Below are 27814 nucleotides of genomic sequence, written 5' to 3'. Positions count from 1 at the left end.
TTGATACTTAGACGGCTGTAACAAGCGTGAGTGGAAAGAAGTATATCAGGGAGTTTGGCACTGTATTGCTCTAGTGAATAGAAAAGGAGACAGAAGCGTGCGAGCGTTCGTCTACAATCATTCTTCCCACTTTAGACGCACTCAGATGCCGACCAAAAAAAAACCCCGTCTCAGGAAATGCACTTTTTCTTTCTTTTTCGTCTTTTCCTCTTCTCGTTTCCTGTTCTCCACCGTTCCATTATGAACCTTGTCAGTCCGATCACCCTTGTTATTCAAGCATGCAGGGGTTGCTTGAACTACCTGCATAAACCCCGCTTCTTTGTTGCCTCCTAGGAGTAAGCATACCTATCTTAAGAACTGCCTCTCCCCCTTTCAAGACTTCAAGAACAGCAAATTTGTCAATTCGTCCTCATTTAATCTCCGCGGCAATGTTTCGTCGCAAGAAGACGCCTGCCAGAGAGCCTCGCCAAGCTTTTGGCTACGACCGTGATGCCGTCGTCTCACTCGTCAAGGGCCACTACCGCCTGCTCGTGGACATGGGCCATCTGCATCCGGAAGCCCTTCAGGCGCCACCCGAGACGGGATGGACCGATGAGGAGCTTAATGTCGACGCGTTACGGACCCTGGGACGCTCCGACAAGGTCATTGACCTTTTACGACATCTTCCGTATCCGAGAGCGGGACCCCCCGGTAGTGACGAAGCGGGCGACGACGCGGTGGTCTACTACGAGACCAAGGTTCTGTCCTACCTCAGGAACAAGTGGCAGCCCGAAAAGGACCCAGACCCAAATTGGCATAAACGGCCGTTTGCCATGCTTGGCTTGGCGCCTTTTGACAAGCCCTTGCCGCCGCATATGGTATCCTTGACATATGACGAAGCAGCCATCGGAGTGATTTGGCTCATCGATACAGAAAAAGGTTTGGTTTTTGAATATTTGCATCTTTTTTTTTTCTTTCCATAATTTTTGTTTCTGCTGTATAGTATGCTAACAGAAGCGCAGGATGTATGTATCCTCAGGGCGACGATTACTACCATTATGATGATGATGAGGCCGAAGAAGACGCGCCATGGCTCGCCGCAAAGGCGGTTTCATTCAAGACCTTCTTCGACAAGATGCACAAGGACATCTCAAATCTGAAGCTGGTCCCAGCACCTGCGGCGGGAAACTTTGGGGCCGCTATTCGAAAAGTGAATGACCCGGATGCCAAGGTGAGCCCCCGGTCGCGAATACACACAGCTCTACCCCTGCTGTGTATGACATCCAAAGTCATCGGGGTATTGATAATCTGCAGGCAATGAAGAAGTTGTACCGTGAATACGGTTGGCCAGATGCCTTCAGGAAAGATGAGTTTCTCAGGGCTGCCGTGCCTGCTCGCGCGGCCATCTTGGACGACGAGTACGACTGGTCAGACGCGTAAACGAGTTTCTCTGCTCAAACCAAAAAAAAAAAGAGCACTAGTGTAGTTTCTCTGCGATGGAGGTAACGGCATGGGTAGAATTCAAAATTACAAAGAAGCGAATATAGAAGATTCCCATCTTCCGGCGAATCCTCCCTCTCGCACTTTTAATCCGTGCAGTGTGCACTTATCAACTGACTGCAATACAGTAGTAATACGTCGGCCAAATCTGCGTACCGCAGTTCTCCCCGGCCGGCCCAAGGACGGGGTTCAGCGCAAATAGAACCGACATCTCGATGCCATTATCCGTCGCTAGCTGCCAGCAAGACGAACCGTTCCCGGCCTGGGCGAATTTGCTGCAATTGTCGGGAATGCCAGCCTGCGTATTCGTAGGCTTGGCCGGAGCCGTGGTGGTCGCCGGTGGCGCCACCGTCGTCGTCGTCGTCGTTCCCGAGCCGGCAGACACGCCGACACAGTAGTAGTACGTCGGCCAGATCATGGTGCCGCAATTCTCGCCCGCGGCGCCCAGCACGGGGTTCCACCTGTAGAACAGCGCGAGGTCGATGCCCGCGTCGGTGGCGAGCTGCCAGCACCCAGCGCCGTCGCCGGCCTGCGCCCACTTGTTGCAGCTGGGGTCTGTTCCCTCGTGCTGCGGCGTCGGCTTTGGGACGGACGAGGTTGTCGCGGACGCGGTCGTCGTTGGGAGACTTTGCGTGGCAGTTGGGCCGGCGGTGCCGTCGCCGGGGACGCCGACGCAGTAGTAATACCCGAGCCAAATCTGGGTTCCGCAGTGCTCGCCGTCGGCGCCCAAGGCCGGGTTGAGTTCCCATAATCTGGTCTGCGTGATCTGGGCGTCGTTGGCGATCTTCCAACATGAAGCGGCGGTGTTCTCCGCCTTGACGAAGCGGTTGCAGTTCTCCGGGATGCCCTCTTGTTTACGATCGGCCGGGACGGTGGAGGGGTCTGTGATGATGGGGAGAAGCTCCGTGCTTCCCGGACCGCCGCGGACGGGCCCGTTGGAGTCTTCGGGGATCTGGTCATCGGGCGGCTTCACCCAAGTGCCACCAGGTCGTCTGGAAGGTCAAGAGTTTCAGCGGCCGAGCCCTAAAGGGTTGCAAGCTAATGGGTTCGAGAACGACGGGATACTCACGAGATGCACAGGTACTGGTTTTCAGTCAGATGATCACAAGCACCCATCAGGTTAGGATTCCAGGTCATGAGCTGTGCAACGCTGATCGGCTCCGTTTCATTCGATATGGCCTTCGAGATGGTGTCGCTGTTGTAGCGATGGAGACGTTAACACTTTGTGAGACGGGGATGGAGTGTTACGATGCAAGATGGCGGTACTGACCAAGTATCTCCGGCGTTAACGCGGAGTCGCTCGCAGGCTTCCGGCACGCAGACGAAGTCGTACGAGTAGCAATCTTCTGTACTAGTTGCGTACATGAGCTGGCCCGTTGCAACGCCATACTCCTCAGCGAGCTCATTGCAGGCCTCGATACCGTCCAGGCTGGCATACCGAACATCGACGGCACGTGCAGTACAGTTTGTCGGCACCACTGGCTCAGCTGGCTCCGGCTCCGGTTCGGCTTCGTCGGGATCATCTTCTCCGTCGGGGATCTCTTCATCAATGCCGGGGTCCGAGGTGTCTTCCTCAGGGTCCCACGGGGACCCGTCATCGCCAAGGATGGGAGCGCCCGTGGACGGGATATCCGTAGGCTCCGGGGCCGTCTCGTTGAGCTCCGTGGCGTAGGGGTACAACGGGACAGCGCGCGTGGCCAAGGGGCCGACGCTCGTCTGGCAAACCGACTGGATGTCCTGGAACTCGCCAACGAGATAGTCAGAATGGTCGGTGTCTGGGAGGAACTCTGACGTCACGCGGCGATAGAGCATGTTAAGGAAACACTCAGAACAGAGCAGATCATCATCGTATAATGTCGAGATGCGGCTGTTCTCAGCGGACACATTGGCTGGGTTGGTGCACCACGGGTCCGTGGGATTTGCTGCGCAGTCGACTTGGACGACATCCGAGCCGGTCCAGTTGTAGGACGCGGGCAGGCACCATTTGCTGCTCGTATCTCGCAGGCAGGCCATCTCCAAGCCCTCTGCGAAGCGAAGACTGAGCGTCTCAGCCGGCACGGCCCGGTCGCCGACAACGAGCCAATCTTCATTGCAAGCGGAGGCCACGGTCTCTGTCCATGTTCGGACGTTGGCCTCGCAGCCTGGGACGCACAGGGTCCTAACATCCTGTTCAGTCCAGTAGACATCGTCGACTTTGACAGTCCATCCGAACAGGTCTTTGTCGCATGGCAAGGTGGTATTGCTGGCGGTATTAGTGTCGTCTAGATCGACGTAGGCATATTCATGGGCGGAGGACTCACAGGGCCTTGACGCAGTTTTCGCTGATACCGAGCATCTCAGCCATCGGCTGGGTTGGAACGAGTGGATATAGTTGGAAACCCAGCTCGCCAAAGGCGAATGGCAAAAGTGCCAGCCCAGCAAGGCCTTGCTGAATCGACAACATCGTCACAGACAAAAGAGTGGAAGCTTGTGACAGATGAAAGGTGGGCAGGGCGGCGACTGCTGGGTCGGAGTAGATAGACTGTCCAAGTTTTAATAAGACTCGTCTAGTCGGAATTCCCAATAGTTTTGATATTCCCGCACGCGCTGGAAACGCAGATATGCTTCGGATATGCCCCCGGGTCTCCGTTAACCCTTGCCTCGGCTGGGCAGATTAAGACATTTCTCGCCGAAAGCCTAGATCTTGCTCAAAATAGGCACCAATATTATCCTCGGGCCCTCAAACACCGCATGTGGCTTATGCATATATCTTTAGACGGACGCAATGGTAAGGGGTTTCTGACCGGGACTTGTTTTCTCGATGATTGCGATGGTGTATGTTGGTCATGAACCACGAACTCGCATATCAAGCTCATTGCCAAGGGCATCTGGGCCGACCAAAACTAATACCAAGCCCATGGATTCCAACCCTGCTCAACAACTCGCCACTAAGGAAGCGAGCGCAAAGCGGGAGGGGGTTGTATTGAGCTGATTCGACAATTTAAACAACAAGCACTAGGCGCTGCAGGTCAGATTTGACTCGTCCGAGGCCTCTGCAAGGGTGGTAAGACATCCTCTTCTGCAAGGGCATTCCCGCCCCTAGCGTTGCGGGAACTGATTCACCTGCCCATTAAGGCGCATGAACCCCTGCATTCGGACGCTGCCGGCAGACGACGATTTGAGAAATCTTGACCGACTGAGGGAGATGTGCTCTTCGTCTCCAAGAAGACGATAAGAAATGGAGGAAAAAGAATAGAAAGCTCTTAAATGACCATGAGCATCCGCACGAGCGACGAAACTCTTGATGCCCATCCACAGAGTCTTTGCTGAGTTTCATTCATTTCCCACTTTCTCTGCAACCTCTTCTGCTGGTTGATCTACACAGCCATGCGGTTTCTCCAGGTTTCATGGACCGCTTTGGTCCTGTCCACTCTTTCACGTCACGTCGTCGCAGAGTCTTATTTCGCCCTCAACTCAGCTTACGGTCTTTTGCGAAACACTGTCGCTGCTGAGGACCTAGAGCTTCCCGTGGGAACCTGCAACGCCAACACGCCATGTGTGAACGGTGCCTGCTGTAGTGGTGTAAGTTATCGGTCTTTATTACTTCTTTACTTTATACCTATCCCGAGTATGTTAGTTAACTAACCCTTCTCTATTGCCATGTAGAACGGCAGCGGTTTGTGTGGCTACTCTCCATCTGAATGCGGTGCCGCCAACTGCACCTCCAACTGCGATGCCAAAGCCGAGTGTGGCCAGTATGGCAAGCCTGGGAAACAGATTTGTCCCCTTGGAGTTTGTTGCTCCGAATTCGGGTAAGCCATTCTGTAGTGATCCTCATTCGGATCGAGTCTGAAGGGAGGCTCACATCGCCCGCAACAGCTTCTGTGGCTCAACCTCAGAGTTCTGCGATGCCGGCTGCCAAAAGGGCTTCGGCGGCTGCGGTGACGTGAAGCGGCCCTCCTGCAGCAAGGACGGCGGCAGCATCAACAAGCGGTCCATAGGCTACTATGAGTCCTGGGCCAACACCAGAGCCTGCAGCGCTGTCTCCCCCGAGGACCTCAACTTGGACGGTCTCACGCACATCAACTTCGCCTTCGTCTTCTTCGACCCGTCCTCGTTTCAGATCGTTCCCATGGATAAGAACGCCGGCACCCTCTTGAATCGGTTCACCAAGCTCAAGGAAAAGAAGGCTGGCTTGCAGACCTGGGTCAGCGTCGGTGGATGGTCATTTAACGATCGTACGTGCAATCGCGTTGTCAGCGTGAATATATGCCCTCCCCCCTTCGTCCAAGGCTGCCCGTCGACTTCATCCCAAGGCAACCAGAAGACTGACTTGGTTCTCGCTTGTAGCTGGCCCTTACCAGAAAGCCTTCAGTACAATGGCATCGAGCGCTGGGAACAGAAAGATGTTTATTGATGGCCTGATTAAGTTTATGGAGGTGAGAGTGTAGTCTGCCCGAATAACAAGTCGGCACTAATATTCTTTTTTATCCAGAGCTATGGCTTCGACGGCATGGACCTCGATTGGGAATACCCAACTGCTGGTGAGCCTTCACAATCATAAAACCCCGAGCAATCTCATCAAACTAATTTTAATCCAACCAGATGACCGTGGCGGCACCGCAGATGACACCGCCAACTTCGTGTTGTTGTGCAAGGAGATCAAGGCGGCGTTCGGCAGTCGCTTTGGCTACTCCATCACCCTGCCAGCGTCCTACTGGTACCTACAGAACTTTGACCTCGCCGGCATGCAGCCGTTTGTTGATTGGTTCAACATAATGTCTTATGATATCCACGGCGTGTGGGATGCCGCCTCGAAATTCGTCGGTCCTATCGTCGCTCCGCACACTAATCTCACGGAGATCGATATGGGCTTAGACCTTCTCTGGCGCGCGGGCCTCCAACCCGAGAAGGTTGTTCTCGGTCAAGGGTGTACGTATTTCTGATTATTGAAGGTTTTGACAAACTAATCTCATTATACCTTACCTTAGATTACGGCCGCTCGTTTACCCTGAAGGACCCCAGTTGCAACAAGCCGAATGGTGTTTGCCAGTTCTCAGGCGGCGCCAAGGAAGGCCCGTGTTCCAAGGCTTCTGGCATTCTCACCTTGCAAGAGATCTTTGATATTATCGAGCAAAAGAATCTTAAGCCTCAGTTCGACGAGAAGGCAGGAGTGAAATGTGATTATCTCCCTGGTGTGTGCGACGAGGTTTGATAACCATTCTGACAGTAAGGCAGGGATTCATTGGGACAGTGATCAGTGGGTGTCCTATGACGATGCCCAGACTTTGATGATGAAGAAGTCATTTGCAAACTCCCGTTGTCTAGGTAAGTACAACAGGTGGAAAGTCGCCTGCCCTCTTGTTGAGATGAACTGAGCTGACTGGATACTATTTTAGGTGGCTCTATGATTTGGGCTCTGGACCAAGTAGATCAATCGAGCAAGAGTCTGCAGTATCCCGAGGACTGGTCGGACGAGGAAATCTCCTTGTCGGAAGAAATGATCGCCGACGAAGAAGTCAAGGGCGTCTGCTACACCACCAAGTGCGGCGAGTCTTGCCGGAAGGGTGACCATGAAGCATCGCAGATGAACGGGCAGCCAGGGCTTTCCACCATGGATCGGTGCCCTAAGAACAAGTTTCGCCGACTCTGTTGCAACAAGGGTACCACCATGGGCAAGTGTCGCTGGAGAGGCTACCGGGGACTTGGCCTCGCGTGCACTGGAGGCTGCGCCGATCTAGAGACGGAAATCACACAGAACACAAACCATCACAGCGACAAGGAGGACCAGACCTGCAGCGGAGGCACCCAGAGCTACTGCTGTGCAGGCTTCATGCCACCCATCAGCAAGGAGCAGATGGAAGAGAAGATCAAGGACGAAGCAGCTGACGCCGCAATCGCTGCCGCTGAAGCGTTGGCTCTCGAGGTCGCAGCCAAGGCATTCTGTCGAATCGCCATCACGGCAGCCCTCACCCCCTTGACATTCATTCCTATCGTCGGTAAGTCCAACATTCCACTCCCGTTGCGCTGTCTATATGCTAACAAATACGCTCCTCGCCAGGCTGGATCATCCGTCTTGCGATTCAGGCTGCCGTTCCTGCGCTTGCCAACCTCTGTGCTAAGGGAATCGTCAAGGGCGGCAAATCTGTCTTCAAGTTCCAAGGCAAGGACTACGACGTCAAGCTAGATAAGCCCCTCACCACCAAAAACGACCGCGGCGACCGAGACAAGTCAGACAAGGTGGATGAGAAGGACAGCCACTGCAACCTGAAAGAGAACAAGCTCCTGGCTAAGCGCGCAGCGCTCCGTCCCAAATCGGAGACGTCAACACGAACCATCCAGATGCGCCAGACAGTCACCAAGACTTGCAATGGCGCGTTGTATCCCCAGCCATGTCTGCACTACCGGTCCGTTATCCAGAACCAGAACGGCATGGCTACCCTGACCTGCACGACAGCGGCCGGCGGCGGCATCAGACCCGTCGTTGAAAAGTACAGCAAGGACCATCATACCAAGTGGATCAACGGGTGGATGCAGTCCGCGAACCTCAACTGTCAGCGTGATGAGTACCCTCCAGCCGCCATCTGGCAAGGACGCGACATGAGACAATGGATCCGTCTCGTGCCCGGAGCGCAAAACGGAGGTGCCGGTCAGCTCTTCAGGGGCGTCTGTCCCGCCAGGTACAGAATGTCGCCCGAGCAAGGCAGACGCCTCCTCAAGGTCGTCCGCAACTGCAAGCGCCTCGTCTCCAAGTACGTGGTGACCCGGACGGCGACCACGAAGGTGATGAAGATGAAGTTCACCAATATGCCGAACCTCGCGGACGATGGTATCCCCGACAACCCGTGCTACCCCAGGACCCTCATTGACGACCCGGGATTCGCGCTGATGACCAACGACCCCTGGTACAACGCCCACCCGGCCAGCAAGCGAAACACCCGCTTGTATCGAAATGCGCCTGGGGCCAATATCATCGCTGGCAAGACCAACCGTCCGGGCTACAACAAGAGAGACGATGAGCAAGACTTTGACCCGGAAACCTTTAATCCCGACGACGTGTGGGTGGACGAAGGCAACTCCACGCGCAAGGCGACAGATGAGGAGCTGCTTGACCAGCTGGGCTTTTTGCGCTGCGAGAACGGCGACTGCGAGGCGGAGCTTGGCGATCTCGGGGTCAAGTCCTTGCCATTCATCAACCCCAGCTCTACTGTGCCTATTGAGGTTGTAGCGTTTGCCACACCGGCGGGCGCTCTTCCTACATCGCTCGCCAACGTGCTGGAGACGGCGACATCCATCCATCAGGAGGCTAGGTCGCTGATCACGCCAGCACCGCAATTGGAGTACGAGTACGAGGTTGAATATGAGGACTAATTTATCTCAGTCGAGTGTGGGCAAAGAAGAAAGACATAATTTTTGCGAAGGCCAAGTAATTACGAGGATGGATGTGCCGAAGTGGTTTTTACAATATGGTGTAGCCTGAAATGACGAAGAAGATGGCGACCGCATAATGGCCACCAGTGAACAAGATTCGTAATTCACGGAATTTGGCGAGATGATATTCATCACAGGAGCGAAAGGCGCCTTCGAGGATCTGTTGAGAGTCGTAGTGGAACCATCGTGCGTGATGGTGCCAGGATACCAGAAGTGCTATAAACCCTCAAAGCCGAGACCGCCTATTTTTTTCTGTGTAAGAGCGACTACTTTTCCTGTGGTTATATAATACCTTACTTACTCAGCTCTACTATCGTCGTCGTCGTTACAACTACTGTTATTATTATCACCGTTGTCGTCGTTAATACAACGATCGTAATTATCATCGTCTTTATGCGTGATACGAGTACTTGATTACACAGGAAATGTAGCCGCCTGGGCAGGCATGACTAATAAAGAACGCCTTATAGGGATACTAGGCGGTTAAGTTATTGCTTTAGAGATATAGGATTATAGGGAGAAAAGGGAGAAAGGGACTTATCTAGAATAAAATAACTAAAGTATAAGTTATATAGAGATAAAATAAAGTAATCACTCCATATGAGTAACTAAAATTATTATATTCAAAAAAAGTAATTACTTTTATAAAAGATCTATTTAGGACTAATACATAGGATAAACTTAAGTCTACTTAAGATTAAACTTCTTTAGCTTTTTAATAATTAACTTATAAGTCTTACTTAAGACTTAAGTTATACTAAGTAATAATCATTTTATAACTCTTATTAAGGACTTGACTAATTACTAAGACTGTCACAGTTCTTCCTGCTAGCACGTGGCTACAACAGGCAGAGGTCGAAACCGCGATAAGAACAGAGATGTCAACAGTATAAGAATAGTACGAAAGTCAAACAAACGGGCACAAGGCAATAAACAACGATGGATCGATAAACGTAGGTATAGACGGTTGGCTCTTCTATTGACTGAACCTACTGACTATGATGCTGTCGAGGGTCTCTCTTATACAGGTGCGGCTAGCACGGGAAATGTCACGTACCCCTGGTGACTGTTCCGTGGAACTGCGACAAAGTTGCATCCAAGCCCGCTTTGCATTATACTTGCATCGTAATCTAGTGCATTTCAGCAGGGCTCGCATCATGGTCACCTATTATAACGCAGCGGGGCTTGCCCAGGAACTTCAAGCACAGGCTCAGGTAATTAGTTACATGCTCAGGCTCGCCTCAGTTTAAAGCGGCAACTGCTCAGGACTGCGGCCACAAAAGGTGGCGGAGATCAGTGATACAAATCGGGTTGTCTTCAGTCGGAGTTTTCTATAATTCTCCGATTCCCCTCCAATTTAGATTGACACATCAATATCTGGGTGCGGGATCCACAATCCAGCATTATACCATCATGCTAACTGCGTCTTTCCGTCTTACAGACCAGAGTATGCGGCTTGGCTCGCGCGCCGCAAATGAAATACATCGTTTACGACGTCGAGGCTTAGAAATCTTGGCGAACTCTACTTCATTTCGAGTCGATTGGTTGGAAGTGCGAGGTGCCACTCCGCTGTGCCATCAAACTGAGAAAGGCCGAGAACAATAAACAGGACTAAGGCTTCTCGTTTCGACTATAAATATGATGTATTCCAGTTACAATAGGATAACTGTCAACTGCAATCCCATAGTTGTTCAAGTTTATAACCATTCTCTTTTTCCATCTGCCCCATCGTACATCTATCAAACGCAATCATGAGACGCCTTTTTGCTACAGCTGCAATTTCACTGACTGTCCTTATATCAGTCGGCGTGGCAATCGGTCTTACGTACTTGCCTTGTTATGCAACTCTTTGCTCTGAAGAATTCTTTCCATTCGAAACTAGGCTGCACATAGCAATCTTTTACGCCATGTTGGGCGTTTTTGGCGGCATGCTTTTCCTACGAGCTAACAACAGCTTTGTTCGAAGTATGAGTGGCTCACTTCTCTCGTCCGAACTCCCGTATTTCCATAAGTACATTTCTGTCGGAGGCCTGGTAGCAGCGTTTCTCATTGTCAGAGTCGCATTAGCTCCAGCTGCATTCTGGATCCCAGCACAACTCACTTTCTGGGGCTTACGGGCAGATCCTCTTGGGTGGACAACAGCCAAGGTCCGGCTCACAATATCCGGTGTCACAGCGCATTCTGCGGATATTCCCCTCGGCCTTTTGATCATCCCGGTGTCACGCAACAGTTTGGTCGGCCGCGTTTTCAGCTTACATCACAGTACGCTTTTATACGCACATAAATCATTGCCTATCTCTTTATGGCAGCTAGTTTAGCGCATGGAGCCAGTTACATTGTGAGTCAACATGCTCTCCAGCGTTACGAAACGTTGATTCTAACGCAAGAATAGACATATGCACTTGATCCGAGCAGTGACGGGGACGAGGCCAAAAACCAAGCTTTCAACACTGGAAATCCGACATTGACTCTTGAACAAGGAGAAGCACGAAGCTATTGGTTCAGTACGACTACATACACCGGTGCTGCGATCCTCATTGTATTGATCTTGATTACGATAACTGCACTTCCTCCCATCCGTCGCAGGAGTTACAACCTCTTTTATTACAGCCACATAATATGCAGCATTGCCATCTTTATCGGAGCCAGTATTCACGCCAGCACCGACTTTTATCTACTTATCCCAGGCTTGTTCCTTTGGCTTGTTGATTGGTCATGGAGACTCTTTGGAGGCGAGGCTGGCGGGCTTTCGCAGCAAACAACAGCAACTCTGGAGGATGCGGGAAACGGGTGGTATAGAATATCTCTGCCGCTGAAAAGGTCATGGAACAAGACCTCCAATACAGGATTCACTGAGAAAGGCGTGTCGGCCATCCACCCGCTATCAGCCTACTATCTCAACATTCCCGCTGTTAGTAGGATTCAAAATCACGCTTTCACGGCGGCAAAGTCTACTTCCATGGACTGTGGACCGGTGTTTCTCTTCCAGAGGACCCAAGGAAAGAAGCAGAAAAAGCTCGACAAAGAGTGGACATGGAGACTCGGCGCCCTTGTCACGTCAGAGAAACCCAGCACGCAACTCAAAATACGAGTGGAGGGCCCATATCAGCCAAACGATGAAAAGTTCAACGCTGCATCTCACATAGTTTGCATCGTGGGCGGTACCGGCTTTACAGGCGCTTACAGTCTCGCCATCTGGTGGCTAAGGATGCGATCTGCTGCCGACAATTCTAGATTTACTCTTGTGTGGACTGTACGGCACGCTCAGATGACAAAGGTCAAAGAATGGCTTGATCTTCAAGAAGCAGCTGCCTCGACGCCGAATCTCAATGTTGTAGCACATATCAGCTCCGAAAGCGGAAGACTGGATGTCTCTCAGTGGATTCGATATTCTTTGTCCATTGACCAGGATGGGCCAGTGAGCTTCAGAACAAGTACCACCACAAGAGAAGGAAAAGCATGGGTCTACAGCTCAGGTCCAGAAAGCCTTATTCGAGCGGCTCAGCGCTCATGCATTGAGATTAACAAAGATATCAGTTCATCCAAAAAAAGGGGTGAGAACACATTTATATTGACAGTGGATTGTTACATGGCCAAATGGGAAGTATAATAGATATCAGGTTCGCATTTAGAACTAGACGACTTCAATCTATGATTTTTTTTTTTTATCTCGATATCGGAGATTATGGCCTTTTCGTTAAAGTCAACGGCAGCCGCTTGTAACGGAAGACTGAATATGAGTGATTTAACTCCGACAAAAATTTGGGTTAATACTCAGACAGTAGTTGTCAGTCCTGTACCAAATTATCACTCAATCTGATTGAATGCTTGAGCTTCTTTTTTTGCCAAATCCACGTTTTACTGGTGATATGTAAGTTGTGTTGAGTAAGACAGCCCAGATCTGAATTATGAGCATGATTTATCTCCGTAGACGACTGGTGCCAGCTGGGTGCTGTGATAGATGGCAGAAGTTTATCTCCAAGGTACTCAAAACCCAGCGATGTAAATTGGCAGCCTGTTTGAAGTTTTTCCATCAACATCAAGTCCGGGCTTTCTTGAGGCATGTACATTATGGGGTTAAGCGGGCAAAGCTGTACCAACGTGTATGATTTGCGTCGCTATTGGCTGTGTGTTACCCTTGCCATCGTATGGCAGGCGGTTTGCTGCCTAATCTAACGGGATCCTCTTTTCTCAAGCTGTGCCGCATCATATTTTCATCTGCTTCAAAGTTCTCTACGATAAGTTACGGGTGAAATTCCATGATCATAACGATATGAGGCTTCATTTCGCCTCGTTTGGGGCCTTCTTGGCCATCTTTCTTGCCACCGTAGGCTCATTCAAAACCGCCAACATTCAATCACCCGATGCTCACGACTGCTGCCAGTGGGATCGTGTATCATCCGACTTGCCTCAAACAGACGCCCTCTACGATCCGGGTGACAGCCGTGATAAACACGAACTCAAGTCAAACGATCCAATTGATGTGTTGGACTATCTTAGCCAACACCCCGATATTGATGTCAACAGGTGGATGGAGCTTTCCTTGGATGCTTTCGAAGCATTTCCAAAGACCGAAAGGGTGCTACTGCGGCTCGCCGTTGAAGCAGGCTATCCTAGCGTTCTAGAAGCGCTATTGGAAGCCGGTGCAAATCCTGTTATCAAGGATAAGTTTGGAGACCCTTCAAGCGATGCCGTTGTTATCGCAAGCATAAAAGGCGACGTTGAAAGCATGCAAAGTCTAGTCAGGGCTGGTGTGCACCCAGATATGACGCTAACATCAAACCAAAAGCTGCGACCTGGCTGGTTAGGGAATCGCAATGCACATGCAAGGGATATGATGAGCAGGATCATCTGGAGATCATCCCCGACTCACATCGCCATTAACAATAATCACACCGCGCTTGTTCAGTGGCTTCTCGCCACGGGACGAGTCGACTTAACGAGACGACAATCTGGCGAATCACTTCCTCCTCTTGAAGCAGCAATACTTATTGGCCACATGCCAACCTTGAGGGTGACAATGGAACACTATGCCGCCACGGACGACGGAAACTACCTGAAAACACTATTCGACGACCCCACATTATTGGTTTATGCCGCGTGGACGGGAGATCGGGATGTCATACACTACGTTATCAATCGGTTTATCTCGCCACTCGAAGACTCTGAATCTGAAATCCTCGTCAAGCAGCTTGTCGATAAAAATCTGCCATTTATGGTGGCAATCCTTGAATCGTTATTTTCAAGTCCGAGAACTTCGCCTAGAGTGATTCAGTATTTCTTCGACTACCTTGGGCAGCTTGACCACTTAAATGTTTCAATTCTCTCTCGCCTGCAGCAGGGCTTGAAACAAGGCTGCCAGGTGGCTGCTAATACGGACAATATCGACGTTTTCACTCTCCTCATGCAACTCAACGAGCAAATAACAACTCACTCATATGCTCCCGAAGAGAGAACACATCATTCTTCCGAAATTCTGAAAGAATCCTTCTGCTGGGCATTTGCTCATGATAGTATAAGTGTGGTGCGATATTTAATTGAGGAGAAGGGAGTAAATCCTGACAATGCTGATTCCTGCAATCTCCCAATATGGGGTGGCCAAGACATTTTCTCAGTGTGGGATTACAAGGATAACACTACATCACCTACGAGGAGTGGCTTGCTTTACTCTATTCTTACTGGGAACTTTGCTGTAACCAGCTACTTGATGACAAACTCGAAGAGTGCCAATATCTCAAGCTTGAATGATCAAGCATACAGCTGGATCTTAAAGTACCCGAACCCTTGGAACCAGTACAAAAATTCCAAGCCGCGAGCTAGCTTGGATGAGACAAAAAGTGTCCTTCATTCACTTCTGCAGCGAGGCGTATCAGTTTCTCACATCTCGCCACCCACCCTTCCAGACTTCCGGAACAAGCAGGTTGTGGTTGATGTCATGGAAAGCAAACATGTCATGGAAAACAAATTTGAACAGCGTCGTTCCGGGGTTTGTCTCTGCTGGGGATATAAGGATACCATTCGGCCAGAACCCCAGTGGAACAATACAGCCACTGTTCGGCTAGACCTGAAAGAAGAGGATAGTGAATGGTGGATCCAGCTTAGCACTCTGCACGGGGTGGTCCAGGAGCAAGTGGTTTCTTCTGAAGAATTATAAGGCGGTGAATGTCGGATAACTCACGAATCAGATTATAATCAAGGCTTGAAACGAAAATCTCGATCATGTTTTAATTGGGTGATCCAGGAAGCTGCAACCCGCTTGTTGATTCATCGCCGTACATCGGAATCAAGTAATGTATTTTTCAAGTGTAAGTTCCACGACAACTTCTGCTGGAACTTCTTCTCAGACATAAGACACAAGAATATAACACCAGTTTTTCCTTCCAGAAGAATATCCCACTTTACGGGCACTACTCTGATCTCAACACGAAAAGTCAAGAGCCCTCCATACCCTTGGTTTCTAGCCGTGTTGCACAGTAGGAAACGTCCTTTGCATTAGATTCCTCTCATGCTTTAAAATTGCGAATCATTCATTGGAACATCGGCGATTATATAGCAATCGTAAAGTAATCGGCGATGAATTCGGCTAGCTCTGGCCTTGTCCGCATGGAGCATTCATCTTTTTGAATTGAAGAAATGTTTTCTCTATTCCACGCATGTCAAATGCATCCGTCTAACTGGAAAGACAGAATCTAAGCAATCTAGATTGGGGGAAAAAGGTCATTCTAGAAGACAAGACCAAGTTTTAGGGCGCTTTGGCTGTCATATGGCACGTGTGAGTCTTGATCAATTTCCTACTCTGCACCATTTTTGGTTCATTTTCTAGGCTTTTCCTTTTGGTAAACAGATGGTTCTGTTTTCTTTCTACTTTGCGTCAAGTTCTATTGACTTGAAGTACAATTTTGTTATTGGGCCAGACTCTGCAAAATATCATCATGCGCTTTCGTAATTGCCTGTAGCAAATATGTCGTCTTCCCATCTCGGACGCACTTCTTATCAGGGGTTTCGAATATCGGTATTTGGGGAGTTGTACAAAAAGTGGTGAGCCTCAAGAGCTGACTGTCCGGAAGAGGACAAGGCGGGCCATCAGCTCGCCAGGGCTTCACCTCATATTGTGTGCAGTCCGGCCACGTGCAAACCCCAACACGCCACTCGGTCTGGGACCAATGACAAACGCCGTAGGAATATTAGATGAAAGCTTGGATGCGGCTGAAATACGATTGGCCAAGCTATGAGTTCGGCATGGTGTCTCATATCTAAATGAGAATCGCATTGTGAACATCTGCAACAGTATCTTTCGGCCGGCTCTAAAAGGTGCTAATTCAACATCTAATTCCCAACTCGTATTAGCTCCTCGATGCTGAAGTAAACCATCGTTAGCCCCGTAAAATGGGTAGCTGATTTCAATACGGAATGTCTTCTCCGTCACATACTGAGGACACTATTCAGCTCATACTAAGAACGCCCAGCTATGGTCCAGCAGCGACATAGTTTAACAAAATACTAATCCGGTTTTCACAAATCACCTCTGTATCACAGAGCCAAGTCCTACTGACTTCGGTTATCATACGATATTCAACCTTACTATCACTACCATGTCAGGTAACTGCCAAAGAAGGAGTCCGTTTTTGGCCAGTTTAAACCATCAAGTTGCTGATTCCATGTGAACTCAAAGCCAGCAACCTTAGCAAGAAATCTGAGTGTCATGCAAACGGAAAGCCCAGCATGTGAGTATTTGATGGTGTCGTTCCATGTGCCAGGAGCTTCAGTAAGTTTAGCGGTTGGCTATAAAATGCATCGTATTTCGCACTTCGAAATGGATATCACTTCTCAACAACAGCCTCCTACTTCAATACTTACAGAACAACACTCTCCACTATAAAACCACTTGTGTCTTCATTTCACACAACGCTAAAATGTACGTCTACTTTGGCAAGCTCAACTGGCAGCATTACGCTGAGAACGAGACCTTCGCTCTTGTTTTGCCCAATGGCCCTGTCCGCACAGGCGACCCTGCCTACATCTTCTTTCAATGGACCAAAGACGAACACGGCAACAAAAAGTCCAACTGGTTCCAGAATATCATTGTCAGCAACGCTTCCAAAACTGAGGGCGGAGATGACATCTTTACTCTCAAGCATCATCCCTACTCGTGGCAAATCACCACTCAATCAGCCTACAACAAACTGAATGTTACAATGTCGAGAGCATGCGACTTAAAGAGCAACATGGTACTCAGTCGATACTGGAAGTCTCAGGGCGAGACTTCAAACGAAGCATCCCGGGTTTGGACCGGGAAGATCAACTGGCCTACGTACGCAGAAAATGAAATGGCCATGTTCATTGTTCCAGAGGGCTTCGGTGAAGGCAAGCCAGTTCTGTCTCTCTGGCAATGGACTAAAGACGCACACGAACAGAAGCCAAAAGACCCGTCTTTCCGCAGCGAGCTTATGAAAGTTGTGCCTGGGGCTGCAAATGGCGTCAAGTTTACTTACAAGTCCTTTTACGAGCTTACCTGCACCTGGAACAATAAGACAGAGAAGCTTGCAGTTTATATGCAAGGTGGCGGTGATAGCAAAGACCTTGGAGAATTTGCTCTTTCTGCACTCCACGACCGGCATTCTCAGTGAGTAATACTGTTACTTTTTGACTACAACTGCTAATTTTATTTTCACAGTGATTTTAACCCACCTGAATCTGCGCCTAAGAAGGCTGAAGCCGAATTCCGTCTTCCTCAGGTGCAACCCTCGCTTCCTCGCATTCTATCACCGATGCCCTTTCCACGCACTCTTTTCGAAACCTTGACTTACGCTGCATCTTTCGTTGATCAAGCCGGCTATCTTGCAAAGTGTGCTGAGGAGGCATGTAACCCTGTTACCTCACGACTGAAGGAGGACGAACGCTAACTTTAGTCAGGCATTCAAAACTCTTGATGCCGATTTCCACACGCGCGGCAACCACCTTGAAGCTTCCAGAGCTGATGTCAATGGGCTCAAAGAGCAATGTAACAAACATATCAAAGACTTAGATGCCCAGAAGGGTGCATATTCGGTGCTAGAGAAGAGGCTCGCCGACCAAGAGGCCGCAGCTAGCGCCAAGGAACGGGAGTTGAACAAAAAGATACAAGACACCATCATCGAGAACAAACGACACGACGCCGAGGATCACGATTCGATTGATCGGCTGAACAAGTTACTTGCGGAAAATCAAGCAAAGGCGCAATGCACTGAAGCCGGTCTCCAAAAGCGTTTGACTGAAGCTCTGTCCTCCAATGCCAAATTGGATTCTTTCCTAAAGGCCGCATCGGCTGAGAACATCAAACTGAAGGCTAAGAATGGAGACCTTGAGACCAGCGCAAAGATACAGCAAAAGAATATTCAGGCTCTCGAGGCAGAGAATAAGCATCTCAGGGAGCTTCTTGAGGATAAGTCTAACAAAGAGATGGAGCTCCGGAATCAGCTCGTCATTACCGAGGACCGATTGAGGAACGAAAAGGCTGCTTGTGAGCAGCAATACGCTGCTTTTCTGGTGGAGAACAAAAACCGGCAGAGGGTGGATAATGAGCGCAACCTCCTATCGGTAAAAGCCAATGAGTTGAGGCAAGAAATTAAGGCCCTTCGTGAGAAGTTGATCACCCTCAACCATGCTCATGATGGGCCGTGGAAGGGAAAGATAATGATACACGCATAGGATAGGGTCCTTAAGGTTTTGCTATTTGGTTCTAGTCTTTCTAGTCATGAATTTAACCTACTGCACCCTAATGTCTTGTTGTGACCTTCCAGTGCCTAAGACACCAAGTATCCTCCCTTCAAAAGACCACTGCAGGTTCACCTTGAATTAATCATAAGGCTAGCTCCCATGCCCCAGGTTAGAGAGGAGCTGTAGGCCCTAAAGAAAGCCTGACAGTAAAGATCATGGTGCAACTCAGAAAGTAGGAAGCAGTGAGGTACGTACTGAATCTCAGAAGACGCGTCATCTTCCATTCCCAGATTGGGATGCTCCTCAGATTTCTTCGACTCTCGTTTCCCCTCTCCATCGTTCGACCGGTAGAGGAAACAATTCAAGTTTGGCGACTCTTCTAAGATGCCGTTGGACAGCCGGTCGGGCATGGGGGCATGCAGCTTACTGTAATCGCCAATCATCGACCACGCAGCTGGGGTTAGAGCTAGCTGGGCGGTTGCAGCGTACCCCGCAGCTTCGTACGACAGGCAGTTTGGGATCAACTACGCCCTGGTGATAGCTGTTCATGATGCGGAGAAGCTTCGGTCTTCACTCGGTGTCAGCCTTTGTTCTGCAAGCTACGCGAGCTCCGATAGCTCGTCCATCTGAGGAAGCAGCTTCCAGGGGTCGAGACATGTGGCTATTGGTCAATTAGGACAATTTCCTATCATTATGGATTCCGAAATCTTCTTCGCAGATACCGAGGATCTTCAAGCCTTGGCCATTATGTATGGATATAAAAGGCTGATTCCGCCAGACAGCAGTGGGCATATGAGCAAAGGGACAACGCAGTCTTTATTGTACATCATTCACCTTTACTTTTAAGTATTAACGCAAAAAATGCAACTTCCGACTGTTGGAGACGGCCAATTTGGCGCCGGACTCCTCCTTTCTGGAGCTGTCCTAGGCATTATCGCCCCGATCCTCGCAATTCCAATTCAAGACAGCCCTCGCCAGCGCCTTCTCGACGGCCACGGCCTTCCCACGAAGTATCGATCTGGGTCGCCTCCCTACACTCCCGGTCACAGAGACAAATACGACGGTCCCGTCGACTCTGTGGGAGATAACCTTGATCCATTGCCCTGGCGCAACGGGCTTGGAGCTTCGGTCCTTGGCCCATGGAACGAAGCTCGGTCCAGACAGAACCCAGATCTCGTTCGGCCCCCTAGCACCGACCACGGAAATTTGGCCAACATGCGATGGAGCTTTGCGGACTCTCATATTCGCATTGAGGTGCGCCTCTTACATTCACTCATGCTTCCGGCACAAATGAAGCGGTGCTGACATGTGAACTTCAGGAGGGCGGATGGACCCGTCAGACCACAGTTCGCGAGCTATCTACGAGCGTCGAATTAGCAGGCGTCAACATGCGACTTGATGAGGGCGTTATCCGCGAGCTTCACTGGCACAAGGAAGCCGAGTGGGCCTACGTACTTGACGGAAAAGTGCGTGTCACCGCCATCGACTATGAAGGAGGCAACTTCATTGATGATTTGGAGAAGGGAGACCTATGGTATACACCCTACACCTTATAAAGAATGTCCCAAGTCCAGTTGCGAGTATTAACATAAATACTACAGGTATTTCCCTTCTGGTGTTCCTCACTCACTCCAAGGTCTTGGTGAAAACGGAACAGAGTTCCTCATAATCTTCGACGATGGAAGTTTCTCCGAGGAATCTACTTTTATTCTAACAGACTGGCTTGGTGAGAGAGACTTTTTTTCTGTCTCTTAGTGTCTTTGGGCAGAGACTAATTGGAGAATAGCACACACACCGCGTTCTGTAATTGCAAAGAACTTTAACCTGGCACCAGAAATTTTCGCCCATATCCCAGATGGCGAGAAGTACATTTTCCAAGGAACGAACCCGGGTTCGATCAACCACGAGGCCCCCACAGGCAAGGGCGTGAAGAAGTCGAAACACCAGTTCACCCACAAGATGCTCGCCCAAGAACCGAAGAAAACCTCTGGTGGTCAAGTCCGAATTACAGACTCGAAGAACTTCCCGATTTCCAAGACAGTTGCCGCTGCGCATGCAATCATCGAACCCGGCGCCCTACGAGAAATGCACTGGCACCCTAACGCCGACGAATGGTCCTTTTTTATCAAGGGACGCGCTCGAGTTACGATCTTCGCATCCGAAGGCAATGCCAGAACCTTCGATTACGTTCCGGGAGACGTCGGCATTGTTCCCAAGAACATGGGCCACTTTGTCGAAAACATCGGCGACGAACCTCTGGAGATGCTCGAAATTTTCCGCGCCGATGAATTCAGAGACTTTTCGCTATTCCAGTGGATGGGCGAGACCCCGAAGAAAATGGTCATTGACCATCTCTTTGCCGACGACCCTGAAAATGGAGAAAAGTTCTGGGATAAGGTTCGCAGCGCCGAGAAGGATGAGATTACCAAGCCGGATGCTCTCGGAGAGGAAGCTGCGTCAAACGAAGAACTCTGAAGGAGCACTGCCTCAATGAAAGATTGGAAACATGACAGGTTGGCTTCACCTACCTGTGCTTCATTGTTTGTTTCAATGTCTAAGTTTGTATCGTTTCCTGCAAAGATTTATTTGCAAACTTCAAAATAGCTACAATACCATTTCTTTACAGCTGGCTATAATACAATGATGTTTACAATTCAGCAATATTGTCTTGTTCATTAGCAGGATATCCTAAGTTCAGTGTTCAACATCCTCATTCACTACAGAACACATGTCCTCAAAATTAACTCATGAAACTTCCCATCACAATGTGGGCTCTCTTGGGGCACCCATGCGCTCTGCGCCCAACTTTCATCCAAACTCTGCGGATTACTCAGTTCCCGCTGCCAAGACTTAACTCTGTATCACCATTCAGTCAGCCGCGCATAGATCGCCCCTCTCGCATCTTGGACTAGAAGCAGAACACGTATACACTTGGTTGTCTATCAGCAACAACGCATCACTCATTCAGTGCATTTCCGAATGTTGTTGCCGACAGGTATCCGAAGCATGCCCGTGGCAAACGATGTACGCTGTTCCTTGAATAGATCTAATCTAGAGAAAAGAGGGGGTCATGTTCGTGATCACTTCTTTTGTGTGGTTGATTAGGACTATCATAGGCCATCCCCTTGTTGGAAACCCCCCCGGTCTCTCGGCCAGACTCTAGTAGCCCAGCGGTTTCGCGCTTGCTTCCATGCCGTTTTGGACTTATCGCCGGGCACCATGGCGACGCTACAGAAACGACACTGGATCAAGAAGGTGGTGGCCGAGATCAGTGTCAATGCGTGCGGCGTGACAAGGTCGAACCCCGCACACTGGGAAGCAGACGGGCGAACAACAAACATCATCGATTTCGGCCAATAGTTTCGTTTCACCAAGCACGAGTATGCGGGCGGCGATGGGTGAGAAGCAAGGCCAGGCCAGGCTAAAAATTTGCCTTCGTCCAATCCTTTTCCGCAGCGGCAAAAGCGCAGGATCTCATGGATGGGTAGAGCGAACCAGAGTCGCGAGCGTGATGACACCCATTCCTATTCTTGGAAGTTGGAGATGGAAGAGGGGTAAAAAGCGACGGGAGGACGAGGGCAGCGGTTGGAGGACAGGCAAGCCAGCCCCTGGTTGAAGGAGAATGCCATCCCATAGAGATCGCATCCTTCGCTGATTCGTCAGTCGTACAACTATACAACTTTCTACTACTACATCACCAAATAGTCAATAAACATGGGCCTGTCAGTATAATGCTACTTGCTAGGCAGGCAGTACGACGGCAGCATTCGATTAATACTTCCCACACAGATATGACTAGGGAGCGGCACTTGCGCATCAGCTCACGGCTGTTGTTCCACATGGCCCACAACCCGTGCTCGCCGAAATCCCCCATCATTAATCGTAAACGGGTGGAAAACTGTCACCCTGCCAGCTAGGCTACTAGTAGGTCCTGGCTTACGACCCCATCCCCGGTCAGAGCCGGATATAACCCCCGGTGTACATGGACGGAACACGGCACCTCATTCGCGGGCTTGGCATGCCCCATTCGGCCATGGAAACTAAAAGCTTGTCCCGTCGTATGGAGGACTATCAGCTCCACCGGACAAGGGGGGGGACTGGAGGGTGTGAGGATGGTGGATACTATTGCCCACCAACACACGACATCTCGCCTCGTCATTGCGTTCGTTTCTATCCTCAGCAGACTAGGCCCCTTGCTAGAGCCGATGACCAGGACGGGAGCGCTATTGGACGGGTATGTACCCCGCGTCTTGGCCTGGTATTGACGACGGGAAGGGTCAGGGAGAACAAACGACGTGGGATTACGCCCGCGTCAGACTAGTGTATGGTATCTGTAAGCCTAGTGGTAGACAGGTAGACAGGTATAGCGTTACAGGCGGGCTACGAGTATGATTCCATATCTGGGAGGTTGAACATGACCTTTTTCGCTGACCGAGAGTTGAGGGGGCCCAGTCTGCTTACTATGGAGACTCGCTTTAATGTGACACGAAGTTCTTTTTGGTGCATTTGCAGATGACGAAAAAGACCCAGTCGACGTTGCTTGAGCAGAGGATAAGAGGAAGTCGAGTAGACGCATGTCTTAGGTCTCTGTAAGCTTGTTATCTCTCCTCACCAATCCGGATGAGGAAATTGGATATGTAGCCGCCAAGAGTACCTTACGAACTGCAAATGCATGCAACCCAAGACTCTTGGGGGTCCATGTTACTTGAAAGATGTTACAAAGTACCTTGGTCAGAATACTAATGGTTACTTGGGGCTGCGAGTCAGCCACTACAATCTCTTTCGCGTGTTTAGGCTCTCCATTATTGTTTCTCTTTAGGCCACACAGTGGCGAACATTCTCTGTAACATCCAGCACAGATTATTTGTGCGACCGCCAAGACACCCATCGGTGCTTTGGTGCAATACAGAGCCACGAGCAGCCAAGAAAACAGACTTGGCAGTTTTCTTAGCATTGCGGCTCTGACGCGCCAAGAATGGGACAGAATGGCCATAAAGAGTTTGATGACTACGTGCGCTGCGTACAACAAGTAGGAAAAGAGATGGGATGATTAAGGTTTTGTCGTCTTGGGGGAATGGATGGGCACGCGGACTTCCGTCCCAGCTGACTTGTTGCTCTCCAAATCTGGACTCCGTTGCCTGCTGCAGTGTGGCAGTTTGCGTATCTTTATGGATGTACGTACTTGTAATTTCTCCTCCAAAGGAGCATTAAGCCCAACGACGTCCATCCAAAGGCGCCCCGACCCTGGGCTGAATATGATGATCTGCAACCCGTTTTGTTACCACACCTACGCCCTTCCAGTTCACTCGCTGTCCTTGGGATGGGCCGGTTTCAAATTGAGTTGGACAGGCATGCTATCAGCTGCGCCTATCCAAACGGCAGCTCTTATTTTGGGGAGAAAAAAATGTGATAACATTGGATTCGTAGCTATTGTTACCTTTCCCAGGAGCGAGCAAGCTGCCTAGCTCGCCTAGCTTGTCTCTCGTTCGTCACAGCTTGACTCCGCGCGAGGGGGCATCCTACTGTACGACGCCAACTTGACGAAACTCCCACCAATGTGAAGTTGGCGATGCTCGAATGATCAAACTGTGATGAATTGCATTAGACCCGGTCATGTCGGCATGTGAAGGGATACCGAGCGTCGCCCGAAGGAGGGTACGGCAGTTCAGCCAGTCTTGTTGGCTGGATGAAGCTGTACATCGTCGTGATATGGTGGCCTTGTTGCTTATGTCTAAATTCTTGGCTCACACCTCCCAAGGTGTCTACCCCTCACTCCCAACCCTCCATCTCAGTTGTTTGGCCACGCTGCGCGGACGACTTCGTCCAAGATTTCAGGTTGCTTTTCCATGTGGCCTGTGTTGCAACGGGAGGACTTGCGCAAGCACGCAGCTGCAATACGCAGATCAGATGCGATGCAATGAAGCATAAAGCACGCCTCCATCATTGATTTTGAAGTAGCCGACTGGTTCTTGTTATCTCTGGAACATTGTCTGAATATGAGTTGAAGAGGCCACGGGTGGCGCTTACATGACTGGACATCCCCTTATTTGAGAAGACCGGATTCATCTCAACTGCTGAAACCAACCTGTCTGTTCTCAGATCAAGTCTGCAAGCCCAGACGTCTTTACTTCTCTTTTCTTTACCTTTTTTTTCTCTTCTTCCCATCTTTGTGCTTCAGCATAGGGATCACTGTTGCCAAAATGGTCAACATCAAGGGAAAGATTGAAGCCGTCAAAAACGAAATCGTGACGGACACCAGCACCAGCCGTGCCCGTGACTTTATTGTCTCAGGGGCTCCTAAATTGCCCTCTGCAGCAGGAGTTTATCTTCTCGAGAAGGTGCCTATCGTACAGTGGCTGCCGAAATACTCACCAAAATGGCTCATCACGGATTTCATCGCCGGTCTGACGGTAGGAGTCATGCTCATCCCGCAGTCCCTAGCGTACGCCAAAATTGCCACTATTCCCATCGCGAACGGTCTGTACTCAAGTTGGTTGCCAGCCGCGTTTGCAGTAGTCATGGGAACTTCGAAAGGTAAGTCCATATCGTGAACTCTGAAGCTGCAAGAACCATTTGTCTGACTCATTTTGATGCTTAGATCTCTCAACCGGTCCCACTTCCATTCTAGGTCTCCTGACGGCCGAAATCGTGCATGATTTGAGCGCAGAGGGTTTCGACATCACCAAGATAGCAACATCCGTTTCCCTCATGGTGGGAGTCTATTCACTCATTATTGGTCTCTTCGGTTTCGGCTTCCTATTGGACTATGTTTCCTACCCAGTCCTCACAGGCTTCATCTCAGCCGCGGCTCTGGTCATTGCTTTCGGCCAAGTTGGCTCCCTTGTCGGCCTGTCTAATGTGCCATCCGGTGTTTTCAACGTCATTGGCGACGTCCTCAAACGACTTCCACACTGGGACGGCCCGACCTGCGGCATTGGGCTTGGAACTCTCATAATTCTCATCGGTCTCGAGAAGGTCGGCAAGAAATGGGGCAAGCGCCATTTCGCTATCAAACTTCTGGCCAACTCCCGAGCCGTCATTGTTCTCGTCATCTTCACCCTCATCAGCTACCTCGTCAACCGCGGCCGAGACAAGGCTGACTACGCTTGGAAAGTCAGTCAAGTCAGCACCCACGGTATCACGAAACCCCTGATTCCGGAGTCGAACCTCGTCAAGAAAGTTGCGACTAGAGCCATTGCCCCACTCGTCGCCAGTACACTTGAACACTTGGCCGTCGGCAAGGCTTTTGGAAAGAAGAACAACTACCAGATTGACCAGAGCCAGGAGCTGAATTATCTCGGTGTTGTCAACATCGTCAACAGTTTCTTCAGCACAATGCCAGTCGGCGGTGCCATGTCCCGCACAGCTGTTGCTTCTGAGTGTGGCGTCAAGAGCCCTCTCACCGGATTATTTACAGCTGGCTTCATCATTTTGACACTTTACGTTCTTTCACCAGCATTGTACTGGCTTCCTTCCTCGACCCTATCTGCTATTATTGTAAGTTACCTCATATTGAGCAACAAAGCGATGTGTAGAGACTGACAGTAATTCCTTCTCAGATTATGGCGGTTGTTCACCTCTTCGGCCCTTTGTCACTCTTCTACCGCTTCTGGCGTATCTCTTTTGCCGACTTTGTCGCCTCAATGGTTTCCTTCTGGGTCACCATCTTTGTCAGTGCTGAAATCGGTATTGGCGCCGCGGTTGGCTGGTCCATCGCCTGGACGATGCTGCGCTCAACTTTTGTCAAGCCCGTCATCCACTCCAGCTCCAACAATGCGACACATACCATCCCGCAACCCATTACTCGCATTGTCAGCACTGGTGGAGGGCCCGGCGTCGGCACTGAGAACCGCACCGAGAACGCGGGTATCTCCATCCCAGCTGATACCATCGTTGTCGACTTCAACGATGCCATCTTCTTCCCCAACGCCGAGCGCGCCAAGAACGCGACGCTTACAGCCATCAAGCTGGTCTATCCCCGCGTCGAAAGTAGTCTCAGCCAAGATGACCGCGACCGCCACTGGAGTGTTGCTGCAGAGAAGCGGCTGGAGAGGCTGCGTGCGAAGAATGATATCCGGCTCAAGGAGACGCCCCTTGCTGTCGTGGTTTGGGATTTCACCATGGTGCCGTTTATCGACACCTCGGGTATTCTGACGCTGAAGGGATTGAAAGATGAGATTTGGACTCATGCGGGCAAGAATGTACAGATTAGAATGGTTGGCATGTCAGACAAGGTGCGAAACCGCTTCTGGAGGGCGAAATGGAAGCTTGTTGATTTGGAAGAGTGGCGGGATGACGATGCTGACCTGGTATACCCTTCCATGGAGACTGCCATCTGGGATCGCGAGGGAGACTCAGGGGCTGATGTTTCGAGTGAGAAGAAGGGATGAATGATAAAGAACTAGGGTGCTCGAACGGATTGGCAACAGTGCATATATAGGTTGTTGAGTATGATATCCTTGCGTTACTGCTTATCTAGATGTGGCTGTGATTAAGTACCATTGGCGGCCGATCACTTTCTGGCCTTGAACAGCTTCGACAGCATTGGGAGACTGATGATTACGGTCGCTTCTCAATTTTGATTGTTGAGGGTTGAAGATTCGAGTGCCTCTACTTTTCAACGTCCATGTATTTCCTTTTTTGGCAGAGAGCTGTGGTGAATTTTTTCATTCACCTGTACCTGGAAGAACCAAGTCCCAACCTTTACCTATGAAACACCATTCTCGAGTTTTTCCACCTCGATCTTGCCCCATAAATCTCTGCAAGGCAACGGCACTGGGACCACAACAACAATATCTTGTTCTGCATGATAATTCCACCTACTTGTGCTCTTCTCCAGCTTCACCATCTCAACCCCATTGAGTTCCCCCTACCAGTAATCCCTCTGGAACTGGTGTCTTTGTCACTTCGCCATCATTCAAGGTACGTATGCTCAATGGAAAATGACTCTTTTTTGTGTCCTGTAAGCCTTATGATCTGATAGTATAGAAATGTCAACGAACTTCACGCTTGGTACCACCTCTAAGAATACCACTGGCAACATGAAGCCCATGAAAAAGGTTGCCTTTTCAACAACTGAGGAGTATTGTAAAATCTGTCGACTCCAAAAGTTAGTACAGGCCCAGGCGGCGCAGCTCTACGCCCAAGAGATTCGGCATCAGAAGGAGGTTGAAGCACTAAAGGGTTTCTTCCTTCAAGAAATCACGCGACTCAACGCCGAACACCAGAA

General features: G+C 50.2%; 7 protein-coding genes across 7 annotated transcripts; 6 read left to right on the top strand and 1 right to left on the bottom strand.

Annotated features, from left to right (window-relative positions):
- Positions 1–428: 428 nt before the first annotated feature.
- CTRU02_208079 (uncharacterized protein) lies at positions 429–1419 on the top strand (the record flags this gene model as incomplete). Its single annotated transcript, XM_036729160.1, has 3 exons — positions 429–918; positions 1002–1210; positions 1294–1419. 3 exons carry the CDS (start codon positions 429–431, stop codon positions 1417–1419), a joined length of 825 nt encoding a protein of 274 aa, XP_036578992.1.
- Positions 1420–1588: 169 nt separating this feature from the next.
- Positions 1589–3922, bottom strand: CTRU02_208080 (LysM domain-containing protein; the record flags this gene model as incomplete). The annotated part of the gene is made up of 4 exons (XM_036729161.1): positions 1589–2471; positions 2549–2674; positions 2750–3721; positions 3780–3922. 4 exons carry the CDS (start codon positions 3920–3922, stop codon positions 1589–1591), a joined length of 2124 nt encoding a protein of 707 aa, XP_036578993.1.
- A 923-nt stretch (positions 3923–4845) lies between these two features.
- Positions 4846–8829, top strand: CTRU02_208078 (uncharacterized protein; the record flags this gene model as incomplete). The annotated part of the gene is made up of 10 exons (XM_036729162.1): positions 4846–5040; positions 5125–5270; positions 5338–5696; positions 5809–5897; positions 5954–6002; positions 6064–6390; positions 6450–6638; positions 6697–6786; positions 6858–7457; positions 7520–8829. The coding sequence occupies 10 exons, from the start codon at positions 4846–4848 to the stop codon at positions 8827–8829; spliced, it is 3354 nt and encodes a 1117-aa protein (XP_036578994.1).
- A 1967-nt stretch (positions 8830–10796) lies between these two features.
- On the top strand, positions 10797–15043 carry CTRU02_208077 (uncharacterized protein; the record flags this gene model as incomplete). Its single annotated transcript, XM_036729163.2, has 4 exons — positions 10797–11151; positions 11199–11227; positions 11282–12307; positions 13274–15043. The coding sequence occupies 4 exons, from the start codon at positions 10797–10799 to the stop codon at positions 15041–15043; spliced, it is 3180 nt and encodes a 1059-aa protein (XP_036578995.2).
- Positions 15044–16802: 1759 nt separating this feature from the next.
- On the top strand, positions 16803–18576 carry CTRU02_208076 (uncharacterized protein; the record flags this gene model as incomplete). Its single annotated transcript, XM_036729164.1, has 3 exons — positions 16803–17512; positions 17564–17747; positions 17803–18576. 3 exons carry the CDS (start codon positions 16803–16805, stop codon positions 18574–18576), a joined length of 1668 nt encoding a protein of 555 aa, XP_036578996.1.
- An 870-nt stretch (positions 18577–19446) lies between these two features.
- CTRU02_208075 (oxalate decarboxylase family bicupin) lies at positions 19447–21060 on the top strand (the record flags this gene model as incomplete). Its single annotated transcript, XM_036729165.1, has 4 exons — positions 19447–19839; positions 19905–20119; positions 20187–20311; positions 20372–21060. 4 exons carry the CDS (start codon positions 19447–19449, stop codon positions 21058–21060), a joined length of 1422 nt encoding a protein of 473 aa, XP_036578997.1.
- A 3725-nt stretch (positions 21061–24785) lies between these two features.
- Positions 24786–26975, top strand: CTRU02_208074 (sulfate permease; the record flags this gene model as incomplete). The annotated part of the gene is made up of 3 exons (XM_036729166.1): positions 24786–25119; positions 25184–26082; positions 26145–26975. The coding sequence occupies 3 exons, from the start codon at positions 24786–24788 to the stop codon at positions 26973–26975; spliced, it is 2064 nt and encodes a 687-aa protein (XP_036578998.1).
- Between the last annotated feature and the right edge of the window lie 839 nt (positions 26976–27814).

This window comes from Colletotrichum truncatum (genome assembly GCF_014235925.2).
Source record: "Colletotrichum truncatum strain CMES1059 chromosome Unknown Contig_0005, whole genome shotgun sequence".
NCBI classification, from domain to species: Eukaryota; Fungi; Ascomycota; class Sordariomycetes; order Glomerellales; family Glomerellaceae; genus Colletotrichum; species Colletotrichum truncatum.
The sequence above is the reverse complement of the archived record's forward strand: the minus strand, read 5'-3'. Positions and strand labels throughout refer to the sequence as shown.